This window comes from Gambusia affinis, linkage group LG07, assembly GCF_019740435.1.
Source record: "Gambusia affinis linkage group LG07, SWU_Gaff_1.0, whole genome shotgun sequence".
In the NCBI taxonomy this organism is placed as follows: domain Eukaryota; kingdom Metazoa; phylum Chordata; class Actinopteri; order Cyprinodontiformes; family Poeciliidae; genus Gambusia; species Gambusia affinis.
Genome location: NC_057874.1, coordinates 7,902,368 through 7,924,036, shown reverse-complemented (window position 1 = coordinate 7,924,036; position 21,669 = coordinate 7,902,368). Strand labels below are relative to the sequence as shown.

The 21,669-nt window shown below is 39.5% G+C and overlaps 2 protein-coding genes and 1 non-coding gene across 7 annotated transcripts; all 3 read left to right on the top strand.

The window, feature by feature from the left end:
- The first annotated feature begins 3,253 nt into the window (after positions 1-3,253).
- Positions 3,254-9,511, top strand: uba3 (ubiquitin-like modifier activating enzyme 3). Of its 5 annotated transcripts, none has more exons than XM_044122749.1 (18): positions 3,262-3,324; positions 3,436-3,474; positions 4,614-4,734; positions 4,827-4,907; positions 4,991-5,073; positions 5,176-5,256; positions 5,480-5,523; positions 6,607-6,671; positions 6,819-6,953; positions 7,032-7,134; positions 7,219-7,332; positions 7,597-7,650; positions 8,256-8,292; positions 8,376-8,457; positions 8,543-8,643; positions 8,757-8,820; positions 8,921-8,975; positions 9,076-9,511. In XM_044122749.1, the coding sequence occupies exons 1-18, from the start codon at positions 3,305-3,307 to the stop codon at positions 9,162-9,164; spliced, it is 1,368 nt and encodes a 455-aa protein (XP_043978684.1). In that variant the 5' UTR covers positions 3,262-3,304; the 3' UTR covers positions 9,165-9,511. The 5 variants fall into 5 exon arrangements, with proteins under 5 accessions (XP_043978685.1, XP_043978684.1, XP_043978683.1 ...); XM_044122748.1 differs by having other exon boundaries at positions 3,263-3,324; positions 6,798-6,953; XM_044122750.1 differs by lacking the exon at positions 3,436-3,474 and having other exon boundaries at positions 3,254-3,324; positions 6,798-6,953.
- A 767-nt stretch (positions 9,512-10,278) lies between these two features.
- On the top strand, positions 10,279-21,489 carry tmf1 (TATA element modulatory factor 1). Its single transcript, XM_044122741.1, has 17 exons — positions 10,279-10,932; positions 11,016-12,370; positions 13,627-13,730; positions 13,858-13,984; positions 14,083-14,188; positions 14,412-14,554; positions 15,545-15,711; positions 16,383-16,539; positions 17,693-17,785; positions 17,898-18,054; positions 18,157-18,349; positions 19,610-19,679; positions 19,757-19,849; positions 19,935-20,057; positions 20,166-20,318; positions 20,564-20,689; positions 20,805-21,489. The coding sequence occupies exons 1-17, from the start codon at positions 10,797-10,799 to the stop codon at positions 20,943-20,945; spliced, it is 3,444 nt and encodes a 1,147-aa protein (XP_043978676.1). The 5' UTR covers positions 10,279-10,796; the 3' UTR covers positions 20,946-21,489.
- Positions 19,330-19,402, top strand: trnar-acg. Its single transcript has one exon. It is a non-coding gene; the product is annotated as a tRNA-Arg (tRNA).
- Positions 21,490-21,669: the final 180 nt, after the last annotated feature.

Sequence of the window (21,669 nt, the reverse complement as noted above, 5' to 3'; positions counted from 1 at the left end):
ATGCAAAAGACTTTCCATTTCTCTGTTTTCTTGCAAAAAAAAGAAGCAAAAGCAGCTCTTCTTCTCCAGGGTCCCGCTTCCACTGACGAGGTGCCTTTCTTCTGATGGCACGCCATGATCCAGTAATGGTCACTTCAAGTCAGGACTCTTCAATCTCAGCATGCGGGTTAACAGGAGTTGGCGGTGATGGATGGCGGAGAGGTGGGTCACCTCAAAGGCACAGTGGTGACATTCACAATGTCTCAGTTTAAGAACCGGAGAATGACAGATGGTATTTAAACTGAATCTATATATATATATATATATATATATATATATATATATATATATATATATATATATATATATATATATATATATATATATATATATATATATATATATATATATATATATATATATATATATATATATATATATATATATATATATATATATATAAAAGAAAACATGTCAACACAGGAAAAGTATTGGGGGCTAAAACTAGACTAACATGCTTGAAATATGTTTTAAAAAAACAAAATCATGCTTTTTGTAAAATCTGAGCCTTCCATCCATCCACTATCATACAAACTCACTCAGTAGAGTGACCTATTAACTTTACACTTATATACTTGGGCTGGAGGAGGAAAGCGAAGTACCTGGAGAAAAGCCATGAATGCACCGGGAACAACGTGCAAATTCCATCCCAGGCAGGAATTGCTGCAGCTACTTCAGTATTGCTCCTTATTAAAATCTGATTGCTTTGATCAAATTCCATCACTTTGTCGCGTTTTAACATGAGAGCGCAGCTGAGGGTGAGACAGAAGAAGACCGAGGCCCAGTCGGAGAGCTGATACGACGGGCAGTCATCTATGAAGGACGTGGACACAGCAGTTATTTTTAGTGATCAAGTTTCAGACGCCGTCACTTGGAACATCTCATTAATAATCAGCAGGGTGGGGGGCGGGGAAAAAAAATCAAATAATAGAATCCATGACGAAAAAGAAGAAAAAAAAAACTCTTTTGGTTCTGCTGCTGTTTCCCAGGGTACATTACTCCATCAGCTATCAGCGCATACATTAGCACATTCTCAGTGACCTCTAGCTAAAGGCACCAACTCCACATTTCCGTTAATAATAGAGGAGGTGTGGTACGACGGATTAATTACGTTCGTGTGCCCACAAGCACCTCCTTTAAATGTGCAGAGCCGCGTCTGGGCTTTTTTTTATTAATCATTCCGTAATGAGAGATTAAACACACAGATTCATTAACAAACTGTGGACACATTCAATCAGGCAGCCACTTGAGGGAGACGTCCTCGCCGTTAAGTTCTGTAAACACTGGAACAGGTTCCCGACACGAGCAGTGAGTCAGAGAGAAGGTTGGAATGATAACAATAATAATAATAATTTAATTTAATAACAGGTGCATGATCGCTCTGAAAGAATCTAAGCCAATGAGAACTGGTTAAATAATTCTTGACACTAGTCTATGAAATCCTAGTAATAAAGTATAATCCACGTGTTAGCCCTTTTTTGCTCTGGATTTAAAATGTATTACAACGAGGTTGAATGATAACGTTTTTACAATTGGACATGCAGCGTGTGTAAGGAAAGCAATTCTGAACTAGATGTTTGTGTGAACCGATATCAAGACAAAAGGCAAGGAATGTTCTTTTTCTGTAAACAACAACAAAAAAAACCCATCATTTTTTTTATGAAATAGACCTGAGCTAACGTGTCTACTGTTAGCTCAGTTTGAAGCATATGAGTGGTGGCATTATGCTGTGGGAAAGTTTTTTTTGTGTTTTTTTTTTTTTTTTTAGCAGAGAAAGAGAAACTGATCAGACTTAATTGGAAAATTGATACAGTGCAATCCTGGTAAAAACAAAAACAAAAAAACAAACAAAACAAAAACAAACCTGTAAGTGACCCTAAACATGCTGCCAAAACGTGTGTGGGTCCATTAAAGTCCTAGTAAAATACATTGAATTTTCTTGTTACAAAGTGACAGAAGTGAAAAAGGGCACCAACATTAGGCTGCAACTTGTTTTTTTGGGGGGATTTTTATTTTTATTTTTATTTTTGGGGCGGGGGGAGGGGGGGGGGGTTGCTATTCTTCTAATGACCAATATTAATTGCAACCATCGTGTGTAAATGAGTGAAAGCTCCTAAGAGGCTTCAGTAATTAATTTAACTTTTTGGCGTTTGCTTTTCAGATGTCCTTGGCTAATTGTTTCCCAGCTAATTGCTTGTTCCACAATGCTTTGATGTTTTGGATTTCCTTCACATTCAGAATTGCATTTTGTCACCATGGAGCTGCCTGTGAAAGTTGTGATACTTATCAACAAGCGCTCAGAGTCTGTGTGGGAGGACACTCTGCCAGAAACAGATGCCATATTAAATCGAGAATGTATAATAAAAAGTGCTGCATGTGATTACAGAACTACACCAAATTGGTTAATAGTATTCTGTAAAATGTTGAGAGCACTAGATGTGTCTAGAGCCGATGCTTAACTTTTTTTCTGTAGAAGTTTAAGGTTATTATTAATTTTGTACAAAAATAATTAAATAGGCGAAGATAAAGGAGCAAGTTTACAATGCTTGATTACTATGTTTTAACTCTGTTTTGTTTATACTTGCGGATTTGCAAAGTAACCATGGGTCTCTAGAAGTTTTTTCAGAATCAAATATTTAGTTTGTCACCATTTCACAGTCCAAAATCTAAAACATTTGCATGAATGATAACCAGATTAATAAAGGGTGCAAAGAAATCAAGAAAAAAAAGTAAGAACTGTGTTCTCCCCTACTTTAAAACAATCCTTCACCTTTACAAAAAATAAATAAATAAAAATAAACCAAAAAATCCAAACATTTTTGGCTCTCTCTTACTGCTATTCTGTCATTTGTTTAGGAAATCTTGACCATGAGATAAGAGCTCTTAATTTCAGGTAAATATGAGATTAATTGAGTTCTGCCAAGAGTGCTGTTTTTTTTCTTTCAACGGTTCTTTATTATCTTAGCCACAACTGCTGCCTTACAGTGAACATTGCCACCTGTCGGACAATATTTGCAATTGCATTTTGTATTGGACTTGTGATGCTTTCAAGATATTGGGAATTTTTATATCAACTTATCAATGCAGATACAGCCACATTGTCTTTTCTATATTGACATGCTATAATTGCCTAACACTACATCTTAGCTTACAAATAATTTCAAAAGAACTTAAAATGTACGTTTATTGTAATATATATATTTATTATTCCGTATTTGGATGAGAGTTCACTACTACCGGCTTTTACACCTGAAGTTACCAAAATATGGCGGAGATGGACGAGCCGTAAGTAGCCGCCGAGGAAACAAGACAGAAACCCCGAGAAAGATGCTATCTGATCACATTAAGCTATGGAAGAACAGTGTGAATCAACCTTCTTTTATTCTCTCTTTTTAGGGAGAAGAAAAGAAGGAGAGTAGTGGAGCTGACTGAGAAGTTAGTGAAGGTTTGAGGTTTCCAAGGCTCCGGGTTTAGACAGGAAGAAGGCGAACGTTAGCTAGATGAGGAAGCTAACCTGGGCTGTAAACAAAATACACAAGTAGCCTCTTCAGGGCCATTTACCGTGGCTAGTCGGCCGTAAATAACTAGCTTGTCTGAACAGTGATTTTTTCCCCCACACACACTTTTTTGACTTATTTTGAGAAATAATATGTTCACTGTTGACATAATAGCTATTTATGCAAGACTAATCACCGATTTTATCTACCCAGGAGCTTTTGAGGGAGGAAACGTGAGTCGAAGTGTCAGAAACGCCTGTCTCAAAAAGTAATAAAATAATAAAAGCTAAGACAGGACGAACGCAGAAAAAAGGTTATATGCAGTGCCTTGCATAGTTGTCAACCTTTTCACATTTGTCGTGTTAGCAGCACTAATTTCAAAGTATTTTTGTTGGAATGTTACAGGCTAACATGAAGTCGTGCATTTATTGAGACGTGGAATGAATAGTGTCACCTTGATTATTATTTTGATTATTATTATTTTTTTGTCTTTGCTGTCCTTGTCAGTTCAGAGTCTCACTTTGCAGTAATCTTTTTATTTCTCCGCATTATGAGCTTATGAGATAGCGCATAGTTATTTTTCGCATTATGAAAAATAATGTCTAAATCTTTGTGTTTTTTAGTTTTATAACCTAATTCTTCTTTAAAGTTTCCACTGTGTCATCCCCTGAAGTCTGCGATGTGTCTTTTGTTCTTTATTTTGGCGTAGTAACGTATAAAGGGTTGAATTGAGATGCATACCTCACCCTTTAGATTTTATTCGTTCATAAATTAGAATACATGCCTTTCCTCTTCAGTCATATGCACTACTTCAGGTTGGTCTATCTTATCAAATACTTAGAAATATGTGGATGCTATCTGACAAAATGTTTAAAAAAAACCTAAGAGTATGAAAACTTTTTCAAGGTACTACATATACACAGCAGGCCTAATAAGTCTTCTTAGGTAGAGCGCCCACTTCACCTAATGTAGATAGTCTGAGTCCTTGTTTTTGTGTGATTTCTTTTAACACATTACATTGCAAGTCTTTTTGATGTATGGCGCAAGGTGATTTCTAAATGTGCCCATCCTCTCCAGGATGATTGTTGACGGAGTCTACGGAGGCAGCTGTGAATGGGAAGGTCGATGGAATCACGTCAAAAAGTTCCTTGAGCGGTCAGGGCCGTTCACGCATCCCGACTTTGAGCCCAGCGCAGAGGTAGCGGTCTCAATGCAGCACTTGTGTTTCTCCCGACCTAACACGTTCCATCCTCCTTCGGCGGTTTAACCTCGGTGTGTTCTTTACCGCAGTGCTTGCAGTTTTTGATAGACACCTGTAAAATCCTGGTCATCGGTGCTGGTGGGCTGGGATGCGAGCTGCTGAAAGACCTGGTAAACTCACTGCTTTTTGAAAATGTACTCAGCATTACTTTCTGTTTCAGTAAAGGCAATTCTTACCAACTCTCACCGTTCAGGCTTTATCAGGTTTCCGAAACATTGATGTAGTTGACATGGACACGATAGATGTTTCCAACCTGAATCGTCAGTTCCTTTTCAGGTCAGTGTAATTATTGCATCGTTGACGTTTTAGTGCTTTGAGAAAAAAATAAAAATAAAATCACGAAATGTTGCTTTAATCTGTGGACATTTTTTTCACCAGATCAAAAGACGTAGGCCGGCCCAAGGCGGATGTTGCAGCAGATTTTATCAACAGCCGAATACCAGGGTGCCGCGTAGTACCGTATCCTTTTCATTGAACGGGATGCAAGATTTTAGATTGCTAACCCACAAAATTTTCGGAAATTTTCTTTGTAAGAAAGGAGAAACGAGTCTAATTTCAGAAAGCACAATTTAAGCGGCCGACCACAACAGTAAGCCTAAGGAAGTGAAAGCAAATTAACGTTTTAAAAATTTTATATATTTAAAAGTATATTTAAAAATCTTCTCCTTAACGGTTTCTTCAGGCATTTTAAGAAAATTCAAGACTTAGATGAAACGTTCTACAGACGTAAGCATCTTTAATGTACTACCCCTGTCATCTCCTCAGATCCACTCGAGTAATAATTTTCCTGACGAGGAACGCGGTCGATGAGTAGCATAATTGCAAGGAAGTGAGCTGCCATAATAACAGTCTCACAATGGGTTGTATAATATCCGCTTTTGTAGAAAGCTGCTCATCAGTGAGAAACAGCATTCAAGGTTGAGTGCAGGAAAAAGGTTTACGAAATGTATCACAGCACAAAAAAAAACCAAACACAGGCTCGTGGAAAATCATGAAGTAATCATAATATTGGCATATTTCATTACCTCGTTAAGTAGAGAATTCAGGCTAAAAAAAAAAAAAAAAAAAAGGTAATTTGCTGAAACGATAAAGTACTAAGGGCAGTAATTAAACCAAAACTGTAAATATGTTCTACCCAAAACTCCTCAAGTGGTATAGTTTAGCTTCACCTGGTTCAAATTCTACAAAAAAAACAAAAAACAAATATCTTATCCAGCACCGTCTGCTATCCAAATATTAATTAGTTAATCCAAAAAATAGTAAATGAGCAGTGAAGATCAGAAAGGTCTGAACTTTAAACATGTAGATGATGGTTGTATGATTTTACCATGTTTTGCCACAATCACTAAAGAAAGTCTCTGTTTTTGGCAATGAAATGTTCATTTTGTTATTTAAAAAAAAAGGCAATTGAATACTTTGTATCTTTTTAAAAGGCTTAAGTATTTAAATGAAAAATCTGCAGAATGTACCTCCTTTTTTTTTTTATCCAAATAATCGCCCGGATAATCGATAGACTAATCAGTCACTAAAATAATCGTTAGTTGCAGCCTTCAGCAGGATAATGAGAACCAGCCGATGGGAATTTGCATTTGACTTCTGCAGGAATCAGTCAGCAGTCGAAGGTCAATGAGAAGTAGAAAGACATTTTTTCCATTTAGGTTGATCAAAACTAAATGGTAAATGAGCCATGGAAATGATTTATTTACTATTGTGTATGATCCTACTTTTGGATCTTTTATGTTTTCTTCTCATTTTCACCGTTTCCTATTTGAAGTTGTACCTAATTTATTGACATTTGTCTTCTTGTAGAATTCCACATTATTGTCTGTGGGCTTGATTCCATCGTTGCCAGGAGGTGGATGAATGGCATGCTGGTATGTATGTTTCTTTATGTGCATTTAAATATGAAAACTGTCATTTGTAGTTGACAAGAGAATATTTAAGCATTTTTGTTTGTCGTTTCTTTTTTTTTTGTTTTGTTTTGTTTTTTTAATGTGCAGCTATCTTTGCTCGTGTATAAGGATGGCGAAGTGGATCAAACCTCGGTTATCCCACTTGTTGATGGCGGGACCGAAGGCTTTAAAGGCAACGCCAGGGTCATTCTCCCAGGCTTGACAGCCTGCGTTGACTGTACACTTGAACTTTATCCTCCCCAGGTAGTTAAGCACACCTTTTTGGAAAAGTTATATTGACTGCACCGAATCAAATAAATGAATGTCCACTTGTTCTTGTAGATCAACTTCCCCATGTGCACAATAGCGACAATGCCTCGTTTGCCGGAACATTGCGTCGAATATGTACGGATACTGCAGTGGCCGAAGGAGATGCCTTTTGGAGGTAAACGGATTACTTGTAGCTTTTTTTTTTCTTAAATATTGTCTGTGTACCGTTTAGCTCAGTTCCTTGGCTGTTCTGTTTTAGCCGGAGTAGCCTTGGACGGAGATGACCCAGAGCACATCCAGTGGGTGTTCCAGAGATCTCTGGAGAGGTCTACAGAGTTCAACATAACAGGAGTCACTTACAGACTTACACAGGGTGAGCATAAAACCGCACGTCTGCTGCCGGCTGACCGCTGCCCCTCTGGGAAATACGTCTAGATGTATAAAACTGAAACGTTGCTAACCCGCTTTGTTAAACTTTTGTTGCAGTCTCTGCCTGGTATATTTAGAGTTAAAAAAAAAATGTAACGGAGACATGTTTTTATGATGTTTTATATTTTTGCAGGCTGGTATTTCATTGACCTGAACCTTTGTCTTTTGATTAAGTGATGAAAGAAGATTTTCCCTTTGAATTTTGCAGGTGTTGTCAAACGAATAATTCCAGCTGTAGCTTCTACAAATGCTGTCATTGCTGGTAAGTAGGTTAGATTGTAGACGCATTCATCGGCATTTTCTTGGTGGATTCAGACGTGTGTTTTGCAAAGACTTTGAGATTTCCAAAGGTCTTCCAACATCTGGAAGACGTTGTTCCACGTCATGTACCTTTCGCCCTCAAAAGAGTGAAGCAGAGTGACTTTGCTGTACTTCCTGTTATCTGATATTCTCTCTCTCTCAAAATCAGACATTTATTGTTGCTACTTAGGAAACAGTTTCCTTCAAAATAGTCTCTTACACCTCTGTTGTTTATCCGTCTTCAGTTTGGAAAATGGCTAACTGACTCAGCTTCACTTCAACATCCTCACTCAAAAGTGTTCTTGTCAGGGCACCCGTTTGTAGGGTGCACTCACTGATCAAAAAACGATCTCATTTTAAATCTGTTGGTCACTGGTGGTGTGGACAGTCAAGTTGAAAATTTACAGTTTTCTGTCCCAGCCTGATTAATCAAAGTCTCTAGTTAAGACTTGACAGTTATCCACCATAAGTTAAAGACTTACGGTGTTATTCTACAACGTGTTTTATAGAAAAGATAGTTAAACACATCTGCCTGTACTTATTTGTTGTCCTCTTTTTGTGATGCAGCTGCTTGTGCAACAGAGGTTTTCAAGCTAGCAACAAGGTAAGGCGCAAATCGTTTTTGCAGACATGTCTACAAACGTGTTCACCAACTCTCATTGTTCCTCATATGTTCCATTTTTGCAGCGCCTACGTACCTCTTAGCAATTACATGGTATTCAATGATGTGGACGGCTTATACACTTACACTTTTGAGGCAGAACGGAAGGTTTGTCCTCTCTTGTTTCGCATTTATCTCTAGATTTCCGATGTTTCGATTGGTCGAAGTGAATATGTGACTCTTCCTGACGTAGGAAAACTGCTCAGCCTGCAGCCAGATTCCTCAGGATCTGCGCTTTACTCCTTCTTCCACCCTTCAGGAGGTTCTGAACTACCTCACTGAGAGCGCCTCCCTGTAGGTTTCCTTCGTTCTCCATGTTTTCTTATTCATTGTTTTGCTTTTTTTGTTTTGTTTTTTTCATACCTAATATATATGTTGGATTCTTAATAATTCGACATTTGTTTAAGGCAAATGAAATCACCTGCTGTAACAGCAACTGTTGAAGGAAAGAGCAAAACTTTATATCTGCAGGTAATTCCTTTAACTTTTTAGTTCTTTTTTTTTGTTCTGTTTTGTTTTGTTCAGAAATTATATAAGTACAAGCTTAACGCAGGGTAATTTTCTTTCACAGTCGGTTGCTTCAATTGAAGAAAGGACACGGCCAAACCTTTCCAAAAGCTTGAGAGGTGAGGTGCTTTATCGTACGTGTCAGCATAACTCGTCAAAGGAAAATGTTTTGAATGTTTTACTTCACTTTTGTTAACCAGCATGATTCTTCTTTTTCAGAGCTAGGCCTGATGGATGGACAAGAACTGGCCGTGGCCGACGTCACCACACCCCAAACCATGTTGTTCCGACTCTGCTTTACCTCATAAAACGTCTTCAAGCACTACCAGAGCTGTTTACTGTATTTTCCATCAGGTTCTACTTAGTTGTGACCAGGTCCACTGGTAAAGTGTTGACAAACGTGAACGTTTTGCACTGAAAAGCCAAACTGTAATCCACATCTTGTCATGTTTTAGTGATGACTTCCAAATCTTAAGGTTTTTGCGTTAACATTTTACGCTCAGTACTTTGTAGTTTGTACAAACTGTGCTCTTTATAAGAATATTTTCTGCTCATTCTGATTTTACTTATTTATTGAAACAGTTTTTTAGTTGGCGCTGCCACTGAAACTGTGTGGAGAGTGTTTGAACTGGAATTAAAATGTTTTTCTTATTGACTGTGTTGTTTCATGTACATACACACGAACATTCATTTTCGCAGTGAACACTATATAAAGTAGAAAAAAAGATCCTGTTGGAGTACTTTAGAAGTCATTTGTTATATACAGATCTTGGAGAAGCTTTTATATGACTTTGACTTTTAAATTTTTTTAGGTCAAAAATTCTCAGAATTGTATGTGTTGGACCAACACAAAGCGGTACATAATAATGAAGTAAAAAGAAACTATTGCAATTTCTTTCTTTAAAAAAAAATAAAAAAATCTGAAAACTATAACAATTTTATTTAGGGGTATCTGAGGGTGCCGAATAGAAATGCACGCCATACTTTTCAAATTGCTTATTAAAGAAAACGACGTATCCTTCTTATAATTCACCATTATGTGCCACTTTGCGTTGTCTATTGCCTAAATTCCTTTAAAATACATTGCAGTTTGTGGGTATAATGTCAAAATGTCTCAACGCAGTGAAATTTTTAGATCGAATTGCCAACAATGCATTTGTTTTTGTTTTTTTGTTTTGTTTTTGGCCGAGTGACAAGGTAAGTGGCTTTCCTGTTGCCTTCGCGTACCTCGGATATTTCAAAATTGCTCTCCTGGAGCAATAATTTATCGTATTTGATTCATGCTGTAAAGTAAGTTGGGTTCGTATTTTCAACAATTCACACGCGACATTTGAAAGAGTGGAAAACACATTTAATTTTCCCTGCCTTTATTCTTTCTCACAATTACGATTTGGACACTTGTTCGCGAATGCAACATGAGAACCATACCGGATCGTGACGTCATTGGGCTACGTGGAAAGGAAGTAGCGAGCATGCTAGAGTTAGCCGAGCTACAAGTCAAGTGCGACCAAAACAAACGATGACGCCCGTGAAAAAGAGCCGAAAAAGGCGTAAATTAACCACCGGAGTTGATTCCGCCTGACAGCTGGCGTCGACTATTGGGTTATTTATCAGCTAAGGATCTTTGCTGGGGACTCACTCGTAGGGAACCCCGCATTTTAGGTGCGAATTTAGCAGTTTTTTTCTAGCTGAAACTACCTGACCATAGTGTACAGCGGCAATGTTATGTTTTTTCGATAACGTAAACCTCTAATTTCATCATCTTCCTCGATGTTATCGGCCTGCGAAGCTTTACAGAACAGAGGTAAACTTGACTTTTGTAAAGAGGTTAACGATAAATAAGGAAAATGCTGCAGGCTATTGTCAGTACTTGGTGACGTCGAAATCCCCTTTTGAAGTCATTAAAACGAGTTAACTAACAAGCTAGCTGGGTTATCAGAATGAGTTGGTTCAACGCGTCTCACCTGTCCAGCTTCGCTAAACAAGCTTTAACGACAGCGCAGAAGTCGATTGACCGAGTTCTGGACATCAAAGAAGAGGACCAATGGGGTGACACGGTTGTAATGCCTTACGACGGTAAGCAAGTGATATCAGAAACCGTATGTATTTATCTTGCAAGTCCCTAAAATCTCAAAGGATAATTATAATATCTGTTTTAGAAACAACATCCCCTGGGAAGGTGTCAGTGAGTGGAGGATGGGGTATGACTGAGTGGGAAGCCCCCGCTGAAGAAAAGGCCACCACTCCTCCCCTCAACTCCGAGGCCATTACTACGCCCGTCACTCGCACAGTTGTGGATGAATCCGAAAACTTTTTCAGTGCCTTTCTGTCGCCAGGAGATGTTCCAGTGACCAAAGCGAAAGTTGTGTCTGTACCCCCTGCAAAGTCTCAAAGACGAACTCAAGAGACGGAGAAGAAAAGCCAAGGAGCTTTGCTGCAGATCCAAAATGAGGACGGGATTGCAGAGCTAACAGAACCTACAGAGCAGAGCGTTGAGAGTCAGACAGTGGTCGACGGCCAGCCGGATGAGGCCGAGTCCTCACCAGCAGCGCCTTACGCTGATGCCATCTTTCTCCAGCCAGTTTCTCCAGTTGCCTCCCCTGGTGACCACACTTTCAGTCCTGACTGTGTGAAAACGGATGCTGAGTCGGTTCCATCAGAGTCCAAAACGGAGCCGGAACCAGAAGATCCACCCGAACAACAAGTAGAGACGGATTCCCCAAACTCCTCTGAGTCTCCTCCTTCTGAAGCTAAAAGCTTTACTCCGGCGGACCCCGCAAGCCCCACGTCCACCAAGGAAGTTCTCCCGGATCAAAAAGACACCAAACCAGAGGACCGTCAGAACGACACGCCCTCTCCTCCGGTCAGCGCTTTCTCCTCAGGAACTTCCACCACAAGTGACATTGAAGTGCTCGACCACGAGAGCGTGCAGAGCGAAAGCTCGGCCAGCTCTAGGCAAGAAACCGGCGAGAGCAAAACCGGGCTTCACCTGATGCAGGGCTCCTTTCAGCTCCTCACTGCCTCCACCTGCGGGGATTTCGCTCGACTGGAAGACTATCACAAACTCACGGAGAGCTGCGGCTCCTCCTCGGACGCGTTCGAGCGCATCGATTCGTTCAGCGTGCAGTCGCTGGACAGCCGGAGTGTCAGCGAGGTGAACTCGGACGACGAGATCCCCGGCAGCCGGACTCTGGCCTCCGTCACGGCGGGACCCGCTCCCCCGACGGAGACGTGTCCGAAGCAGGAGGACGGAGCGGAGGAGAACGCTGGCGAGGAGAACGACTGCAAGGAGGAGGGATACGTCGAGACGGGGAAGGAGCAGTCGCTGGACGAGATGGAGGAGAGCGGACGGAGCGCAACTCCTGTAAACAGCGAGCAGCCAGACGAGTTGTGCACTGGTGTTGATGATGATGCGATATTTGGTTCTACCTGCAACGAAGAAGAAAAGAGCACTACTCCAATCACAGAAGAAATGAAAAGTGTCTCACCTGCCCAGATACTGGAGCTGCAAAAGGTACCCAAGTTTTAAAGATATGTACAAAGCACGAACATTCAAATTAGAGTTCCCATCCCACAATCAATTATTATCAATCATTATCACAATAGTAATGTATGCAATAATTCATTACGCCAAATTCTGCATCTGTTGGCTGTGAATGTTCATAGCTAACATTGATTAGCTATGAACATTCAATCATAGCAAATCAATGTTAGATGTTGTGCTCTGCATGACAGTAAGTGGTGAATTTGATTAACTTGTTGCCGTGGGAACGGGCAGATTCCTCCAGCAACTATTTTTGCTGGCCGATAAATTGTCCCAGAAATGATTGCGATAAGTGATATTGTTGTTTAGAGATCGTTCTCAAGTGATATATTGGTAATGGCATAATAGTGCAAGCACACTCTCTCAAAGATCAATAAACTTTAATTTCTATAATCTACAGTTTCTAAATCAACAAACAAAACAACAGAAACAACAAATAAAATGGCTGCTGAAGACTCTGTAAATAACACTGCCCTTCTGAAAAGAGGCTAGTTGAGACCAATGTACCAAACTGAAACATCCACAGAATTAAAGAGATACGAGAGAAACAACATTGCAAATGGAAATGATCTCACTTGTTCTAATTTCTTATGTGATTTATTTACTTATTGCAACAGACTTAACTGTTAAACATCAAGACATGCAAAGTACTGTACAGACCAAAAGTTTGGCACACCTTCTAATTGAATTCAATTAGAAGGTGTGCCAAACTTTTGGTCTGTGTGTATGCAACAGTATGTATGCAACTTATAGAGGTCTCAAATATGTGCTTCTCTACGCCCAAGAAAATAACTCCCAGAGACAATATAGATGATGTAAATATATGAATAAAAGTCATCTTTGTACTTTACGATTTTTGCCAGTTGCACTTGGTAAAACGGCTGTACCCGTCCTACCAAATTCAGGTGTTTTCAGTTACTTTGTCTTTCAGATTGAGCTTTATTTTCTTTTTAATCCGTCATGTGGATCTGCTGTTCTTCAAAATCCACAGGCTGCATAATAATGGGAAAACATGCGATATGCAATAATGTTGGTGGACCAAACAATGGTAACATTCTCTTAGTTTGGATTTATACAGTACAGACCAAAAGTTTGGACACACACTTGTGTCCAAACTTTTGGTCTGTACTGTATATTCTAGATAATGACTAGAACTATCTAGAATATGTAAAAGTGTTGTTCACACGCTGCCGTTTCACAAAATATTTATTATGGATATATTCCAGGTTATCGATGATCTGTCAAGCCGCCTTGAGAAGAGAGAGTCTCAGCTGCTGGCTGTTAGCAAAGACAAGGCCAGGCTGGAGGAGGAGTGCGACAATTTAAAAGAGTGAGTTTGTCTCCCTTATGGACACACCAAGACGTACATATTCCTTTTTTTAAGTTCAATGTTATTGTAAAATGACACTTTATATTGATGTTAAAGTAAGCTTATACGCCATCCGTTCGTCTGTCAGTGAAGTGATAAGCCTGAAGGAAGAGAGCTCCACTGTGCAGTCCCTGAAAGACGAGTTCACTCAGCGCATAGCGGACGCAGAAAGAAAGGCTCAGCTGGCCTGCAAGGAGAGGGACATTGCCAAAAAGGTGTTTATAATACAAAGGCTTGTTGACACGGAAGTCAAAGTCACTCTGGCAAAAATGTAAATTTTTTATTTTTATTTTGCTGTTTGTGTGTTTTACAGGAGATCAAAGGCTTGCGAGAAGAGCTTAGTACAAGACTGAACTCTAGTGATACGATGGAGCTCATCAGAGAGAAGGAGGAGCAGATCAGAGGTCTGCTGGAAGAGGGTGAGAGTCGTTATTGTTCAAGCACGCCGGTCTCAGTTCACCTTCTTGAGCTAACCAAACACCTGCTTAGCAACCAGCAAAGGAAAGATGAGTGTTTTTGGTCATAACCAAAAAAATACAAAATGCTAAATTAAACTGTGAGGTCAAATATAATCACTACCAGAAATTAAAATCTTCTGGTTGTGATTTCTCTTTTTCAATGGTTTATTTCTCTCACTGTTAGGTGAAAAACTGTCGAAACAGCAGCTGCAACACAGTAACATCATCAAGAAACTGCGTGTGAAGGAAAAAGAGTGTGACGGCAGGATTACCAAGCAGCAAAAGAAAATCAAGGAGCAAGAGGAGGAGCTTAGGCATCTGCAGCAGGTGAGTATCAAGTACATATCAGAACAATTTGCTAATTTGCTCTTATGTGATTACGCTGAGCACTCTCCTACTTTTAAAGAGAAGCACCATTCTTGTGATGGTACTGATTAGAAACGTCTAATGTTTCAGGTTAAATAATAGATCATGTCTTCTGCGGCAAATTATGGCCTGGTGAGCTTCAGGTGTTTTCAAGATTCGGAAAGTGATTAATTTCTGGACAAAGTCCTTGAGAGTGCTTGATATTCAAACTGCACAGTTTATTAGTAAAGTGCAATTAATAAAGTGCGAAGCCTAAATTTGGAAACCATAATTTACAATTGAAACCAGATATTTTCATACACCTAATAAAAATACTTTTTTTTCCCCCTCACTGTCTGAAGTTAAATTGGTCTTAACTTTTCTTATTTTAGCTTTGTTAGAATTACCAAAATTATTTCTATTTGCTATATTTTTGCTGACTTTCCTTTTATATTGTGTTTTCAGCAGTTAATTTGAGGATGAAGATCATTTACCTTAACATCCAAACAAGCAATCACTTTGTCTGCGTTGTTTCAATGTAATGAATATTTACTATTTCTAACGACTCAATTACTTATTGATCATCTTATATTTTGTACATTAAACAACATTTTTGAAATTGGTATTTTGTTCTCAGACCAATCAAGTGAGAGACGTATCAAAACAGAACATTTTGCTATATTTTAGCTTACTTCATCCCCGCTAAATAAACTAGAATTCCAAAACCCCCAAAAATATTAACAGTTGTAAATCATGTAATAATGGTATTTGCTCCATTTGTAATGTTTCTGTCTCCTGTGAAAACGCTTGAAAATTGACCTCGAATGCTCAAAAAGTGCTTAAATTCTACACAGGTTTCGGGAAAAGTTTAATAATCCTGGGACCTGTTAGCAGAATCCCGGTTTTCCTTTTAATTTGTTATTCAGTGCTTTGTTCTGAGCGTACGCACGATTCCTGATTCTCTGGTTGCAGGTTCTGGATGGGAAGGAGGAGGTGGAGAAGCAGCACAGAGAGAATATCAGGAAGCTGAACGGTGTGGTGGAGCAGCAGGAGAAGGAGCTGAGCAGGCTGCAGACGGATGACGAGGAACTGCAGGAGAAAAACAGGAGCCTCCAAGCTGCCTTAGACAGCTCTTATAAGTAAATATTTAACTTTTCTTTATTGACACTGAATATTTGGACCGCTAGCTCATTAGACGGTTTCATCGTGTCCACATGCAAACTGGTGTGGAGTTTGACCATCATTCAGTTTGATCCTAGAAAATGTTTCTTTTTTAAAATTTTTTGTTCTCCATGTAGTTCAGTTATTAGTCCTAAATAGTAAAGATCAGTTCATTCCTCACATGATGGCAGCCATAAGCTCCAAGTTTAAAAATTAATTTTGGTTTTGTATTTAATTCTTGAAAAGTAATTACAGACGACGCTGCTAAGAGCTTAAAAACTGCAGGAGATCTCTGTGGGTCCTCCTTCTAGCAATTGCAGGTTTATTTGATTAATTGAATGCATTTGGAAAATCACAGAACCAGTACTCCAGAAATATTAGAATTAGGATGCAGTGAAAGTAAAAAGAATGCCTGACAAAAACAGAAACGCTTGAAAACTACTTCTAAAAAAACAATTGTGAAGTGAGTCTACAAGTTAGCCGAAGTTAGCCTCGCCTTTTATGTACTTTATATTTATTCTTTGTCCATAGTTTATCTGAACAGGGTTTTTTAGCCGGAACGTAGCTGCACCAGCAACCCTCCCGACCCCATTAGGGACAAAGGGTGAACATAAAAAATGAAATGCTTCCTGTTTCTCTGTGTTTCCAGAGAGCTGGCAGAGCTTCACAAGGCTCACGCTAGCAGAGCGAGCGAGGCCGAAGAGGCGGCTCTAAGCAGGGAAATCCAGGCCAAGGAGCAGCTGAGTTTAGCTCTTGAAACGGCTCAGGAGGAGGCCAGGATCCAGCAGGAGGCACTTGCCAACCAGGTACCTCAACCCAGCACAGCAAATCCTTCTCAGCTGAACATGCAGCTTTAGTTTGCAGTCAGTTTTTGGCTCATCGTGGTATTTAGCAAGTGTCATGATTAAGCATAAAAACATGTCTTCAAACAGCTTTTAAGAACATTTAACAGACATTTTCCTAGTGAACTTTGCTACTTACAGTGCTGTAAGCTACAGATTGCGTTAGCATTAATATGCAGTTGCTATTTAATTGTACACCTACAGTGTCATGCAGCAGAAACAGAAAAGCCGATCGGGAAAAATGGAAATATTTGTTGTAAATAAAATAAAATCCCAATAACTTTATAATTGTCATGTGACAGGGTGCGAAAAGTTAAGCAGTGTGAATACTTCTGCTAGAAACTATATGTAGTAATTTTTTTGGGTAATTTTTCCACTTTGATTGAAGGCGTGTCCAAAGTTGGGGCCCTTGGACTTTTTGTGTCCCCAGACTTTCAGTCCAAGAGTGATACAAATTTGATTATTAAACTTTTAATTTTAAATCGTGGCAAAATTATTACAACAGAAAATGTTAACACAAAATATTTGTCTTTTACAATAAGTAGAATCATGTCTGTCCAGAGACTTTTACTAAAAAGCCGACCCAAATCAGCTTTTATTTAATTTATCAATCTCGGCTAAAAAAATAAAAATAGCAATACGTTTTGACAGAAGGTGACCCAAGTCGTGGTTTTATAACTGGGAATAAAATTTGTTGAACCGAGTCTAAAAGAATTTGGACTCTAGATGCCTTTCATTTAATACAGCAAATGTGAAAAATCATTTGTAGGTTTTGGATCTAGCAGTGAATAAGGCTACTTTAGTTGATTAATTTTTATTTTTTGTTTTGTTTTTGTCTCAGCGCGCAAGTACTGTTAACACAACAAAAGGTTTGCTTCAGTCCAATAAGCTATGTTGAGTCAAACACGCAGTTGTTGTTGAAACACACTCAATGGCGTTTGATGTCACATTCATTTTCACGGATTAGCAGCTCAAAGACAATACCGTAATAGTTTCTCTGTTTTTTGCTGCCCTGCTTTTGTAAACAATCGAAAATTAACAGACACTCATGCAAATAGTGGCGGTCGCTATTCCAGAGCAGCGTGACTGAACTGTTTGTCATCTCCTGTTTTTTCAGGTGGCTGACTTGAGGATAGCTCTGCAGAGGACGGAGCAACAGCAGGCCAGGAAGGAAGATTATTTGAGGGAGGAGATCAGTGAGCTTCAGCAGGTAAGAAAATGTTGCTAATACTAATATATTTTTTTCCTATAGAGCAAGAAATTCCGTCGTGACTGGAACAGGTCTTATCTAATCCACTCCACGTGATCTTAATGTGTTTCAGAGACTGCAGGAGGCAGAGACCAGGAACCAGGAGCTCAGCCAGAGCGTCACCTCAGCAACGCGGCCTCTGCTGCGGCAAATCGAGAACCTACAAGCCTCGCTGGGCGGACAAACTGCGTCCTGGGAGAAACTGGAGAAGAACATTTCCGATAGGCTAGGTGAGACCCGAGAGCGCGTCAAGTCGTGGATTTGTAAAACGGTCGGCCAAACGCAGAGGTGTCCTTGAAGCTTGAGCCATCTCTTTCTGGCCGTCTGAACAGCGGACGCCCAGACTCAGCTGGCTGTCGCCGTGGAGAAGGAGCGATCGGCAGCAGAGGAACTGTTGTCCATCAAGTCCCAGCTGGCTTCATTGGAATCCCAGAATTCCTTGCTCCGGCAGGAAAAAGCCAGAGTCTTGGCTCAGCTGGAGGCGGAGAAAAGCAAAAGGGAGAAACTGGAGGATGAGAGCAGCAGGTAATGTCAATTATCAGTGAATAGCAAGGTTTGAACACAGATTTTCCAGCGTGTTGGTCATATAATGTAAAGTTCTTAGATTAGAGCTCTCAGGTTGTTTTTGATTTTCCTAGGTTTTCTCAAGGTGTGTGGAGCTGGCAAAAAAAATAGACCACAAAAACCACAGTTCTGTCTTCCATTTGTCAAAATCATATGAACAATAAAGAAATGATCATATTTTTGTAAAAGTAGAAAAACTAGCCTCTTTTCTGCTTTGAATTAAAGCACCTAGGTATTATGTGTTTTAGTTTTAATTTATTCTATAAATACCATTAAACCACGGTATTTTTACACAAAGGTTAGTACAACAGAATTCCACAACAGCTCATCCCTACTTTTAATTTAGCAGTAACTATACTTCTGCAATCTGCTTTTAGTGATGTCCCAAGTCTATTAAAACAAAATCATTCATGGAAATAACTTTTTGTTTTTAATTCAATTAAGTTTACATGTCCAGGATTATTATTTTGTTTTACACTGCAAACACGTTTCTGTTCTTCTGTGGCCATTGTCTGCCGTTCCACTGAGGTCTACTACTCACAGTTTAATGGCTGTTTAAGATACTTGGTTATAGTTAAATTATAAAAACACACCTAAATAAAACTACAAACTTGTTCCCTATCAACACATAACAGATAGATTTGCAAACAACTAATGTGTTTTCAAACGTTTTGTCCTTAACCACAGGGAAAGATGAAGACATGCGGTTATGAAAGAAGAATGAATCAAAAACCATGAACATGCAAACTGCTAGAAGTTTGTAAAATACACAGAGCCCCCTATATTTCCCATGATGCTTTTGAGGGTTTCAGGAAACCGCAGGTCTTTTGTTGTGCTTGCTGTGAGTTGGTCCTGCTGGAAGCTCCTCCCCCTCCGGCAGGAGGACCATGTGCTCAGCCTCGTGGCTTTTATCTTCCGTGTGGAGGTGGGGCTGTTCAACCGGGCCAGTGGCGCAATGGATAACGCGTCTGACTACGGATCAGAAGATTCTAGGTTCGACTCCTGGCTGGCTCGTCCCTTTTTGATTTTGTTCGACAGTTTCGACTTTGTTTGGGCCTCCATGAAATAAAATGAACAGAGTGTTATGAAAAGGGTAATAAAGATGTGCAAAACTGCGTGTCTTAGTGAAAGTTGTTGTGTGCCATTGTATTGTGCTGAAGTAGTTTGATCTCAAAAGAGCATTTGAAATGGTTTATATTAATTTTAAATGTCTTTCTCAAGGGAGCATGCGGAACTGACAAACCTGAAAGGAGAACACAGTCGGATGCTAGAAGAGGCCAAGAAAGAAAAGGTAAGGCAGGAAGTTCTCCTACTTGTTCTCCATTACGAAGCAGCTCCTCTCATGTGTCCTTTTGCTTCTTCAACCAGCTACTGCTGACCAACCAGCTAGAGATGGAAAAGATGAAGGTGGAGCAAGAGAAGAAGAAATGCTATCTCGCACAAGAAGCGCTAAAGGAAAAGGTCCGTAAGAATTATTCTTGTTTGATATAAAGCACTTAAATTTGATTTCAGTTCATCCAAATGGACTTATTTCTTCCTCAACCAGGAGCGTAAAGCTGTAACACATCCTGTTGGAGATCCACCAGCGGCTTCCACGCCGTCCTTGTCCCGCTCCAGCTCCGTTAGCGGGATGGAAAACGCTGGACTGCACACCTCGGTTCTGTCGCAGGTGTGTCCTGTTTTTGATCAAATTTATTTCCCCCAAAAATCGAGCCTTTTTAGCATTATTTGAGAATGGATTCTAAATGTTTTTATGCTTCGTTTTAATCATCCTCAGGAGGACTATTTGGACCACTCAATGGGAGCAATCACCATGTCGATGAGTGGAACCAACCTATATGAGGCAGCCAGGTTGTCTGGAGGCTCCAGCATCATGGAGAACCTCCACTCCCAGCTTAAACTGAGAGAAGGAGAGATAGCTCAGTTGCAGGTAATACAGAAAATAATTTAAAAAAACATAAGTCATTTTTGACCAGGTGTGCAAAAAAAAAATAGTCTTCAGTAGGACGTTTTTTGAAATTCGTTGGAATACAGACTTGCTACTGGAGATCTTTCCTGCCCACAGCCGTCACCGTCTATAATAACTCTTTAGTTAAATGAGTAGCAACAGCACTTAATTTCCCTTTGGCATCGATAACGTATTCTTGAATTGAAGTTGGCTTAATTTTGTCGCAGCTTGAGATCGCCGGTTTGGAGAGAAGTCGCTCAGTGATGGCAGAAGAGCTGGTTCGGCTCACCAATCAAAACGATGAGATGCAGGAGAAAGTGAAGGACATCCCAAAGTTGAAAATTCAACTCAAGGTGCGGACAACAAATGATTAATTCACTGTTGAGTATGCGTTCCCCGCCATGGCTTCAAACAGCAAACGATGCACTCTTAATGATTAGTTCATGCATCTGTGTCTGTGGATTTCAGGATCTGGAGCAGAGGCACAACACCATCCTGCAGATGTATGGAGAAAAGGCTGAGGAAGCAGAGGAACTGAGACTGGACCTCGAAGATGTCAAAAATATGTATAAAACTCAGATTGATGAATTACTAAAGAATCAGAAATAAAGTAGTTCCACCTGCTTTCCCCTCCTTATTTGAGCATAACTCAGTGGTTCATGTTTGCCACAGATGCATTCAAATAGCAGCAAAGAGTAGAACGTCTAACTTAATAACTGTGGTTATTATTATTTTTTCATCTTATCCGCCCTTTTCTTTCCGTTATGAGCTTTATCAAAGTGAGGACAGATGTGTGGAGTAATGTTGCCGAATAACTACGAAGGATGCTCACGGTAGTTGATTAACGCGTCGATTTGAAATCTTTGGAACATCGCTCACGATAAAACCTTTAGGCGTAGTCTTGTAGAGCTTTTTGCTGTATGACGGGGTAAAGGATTTGTTTGCACTGTACAAATTTTGTCATAATTTGTCCATGCACATTCTGGAAGGTTTAAGAAGTTTATATTATTGTATAGAGAAATGTTGGTATACTTAATGTTATATAAATCACAACGCACGGTGTAGATCCGAAGGTAATCTCAGAGGTGCTGATGGTTTAATTTTAAGTTGTATAATTATGTAAATAAATAAACATTTATTTGAGTGGTGGGAAGAATGTCCCTGTTCATTTTAATATTGACTTCTATGTGAAATCTCAAAGTTTCCCTTGAGATTGTAACTACCAAACATAATCATTGTTTAAGACATTTTAAATTATGCTTAAAATGTCTTAATAGAACAAAATCAATTCATTTTGCTGTGTCCATGCTGATGGTTCACTTGTTATTTTGCT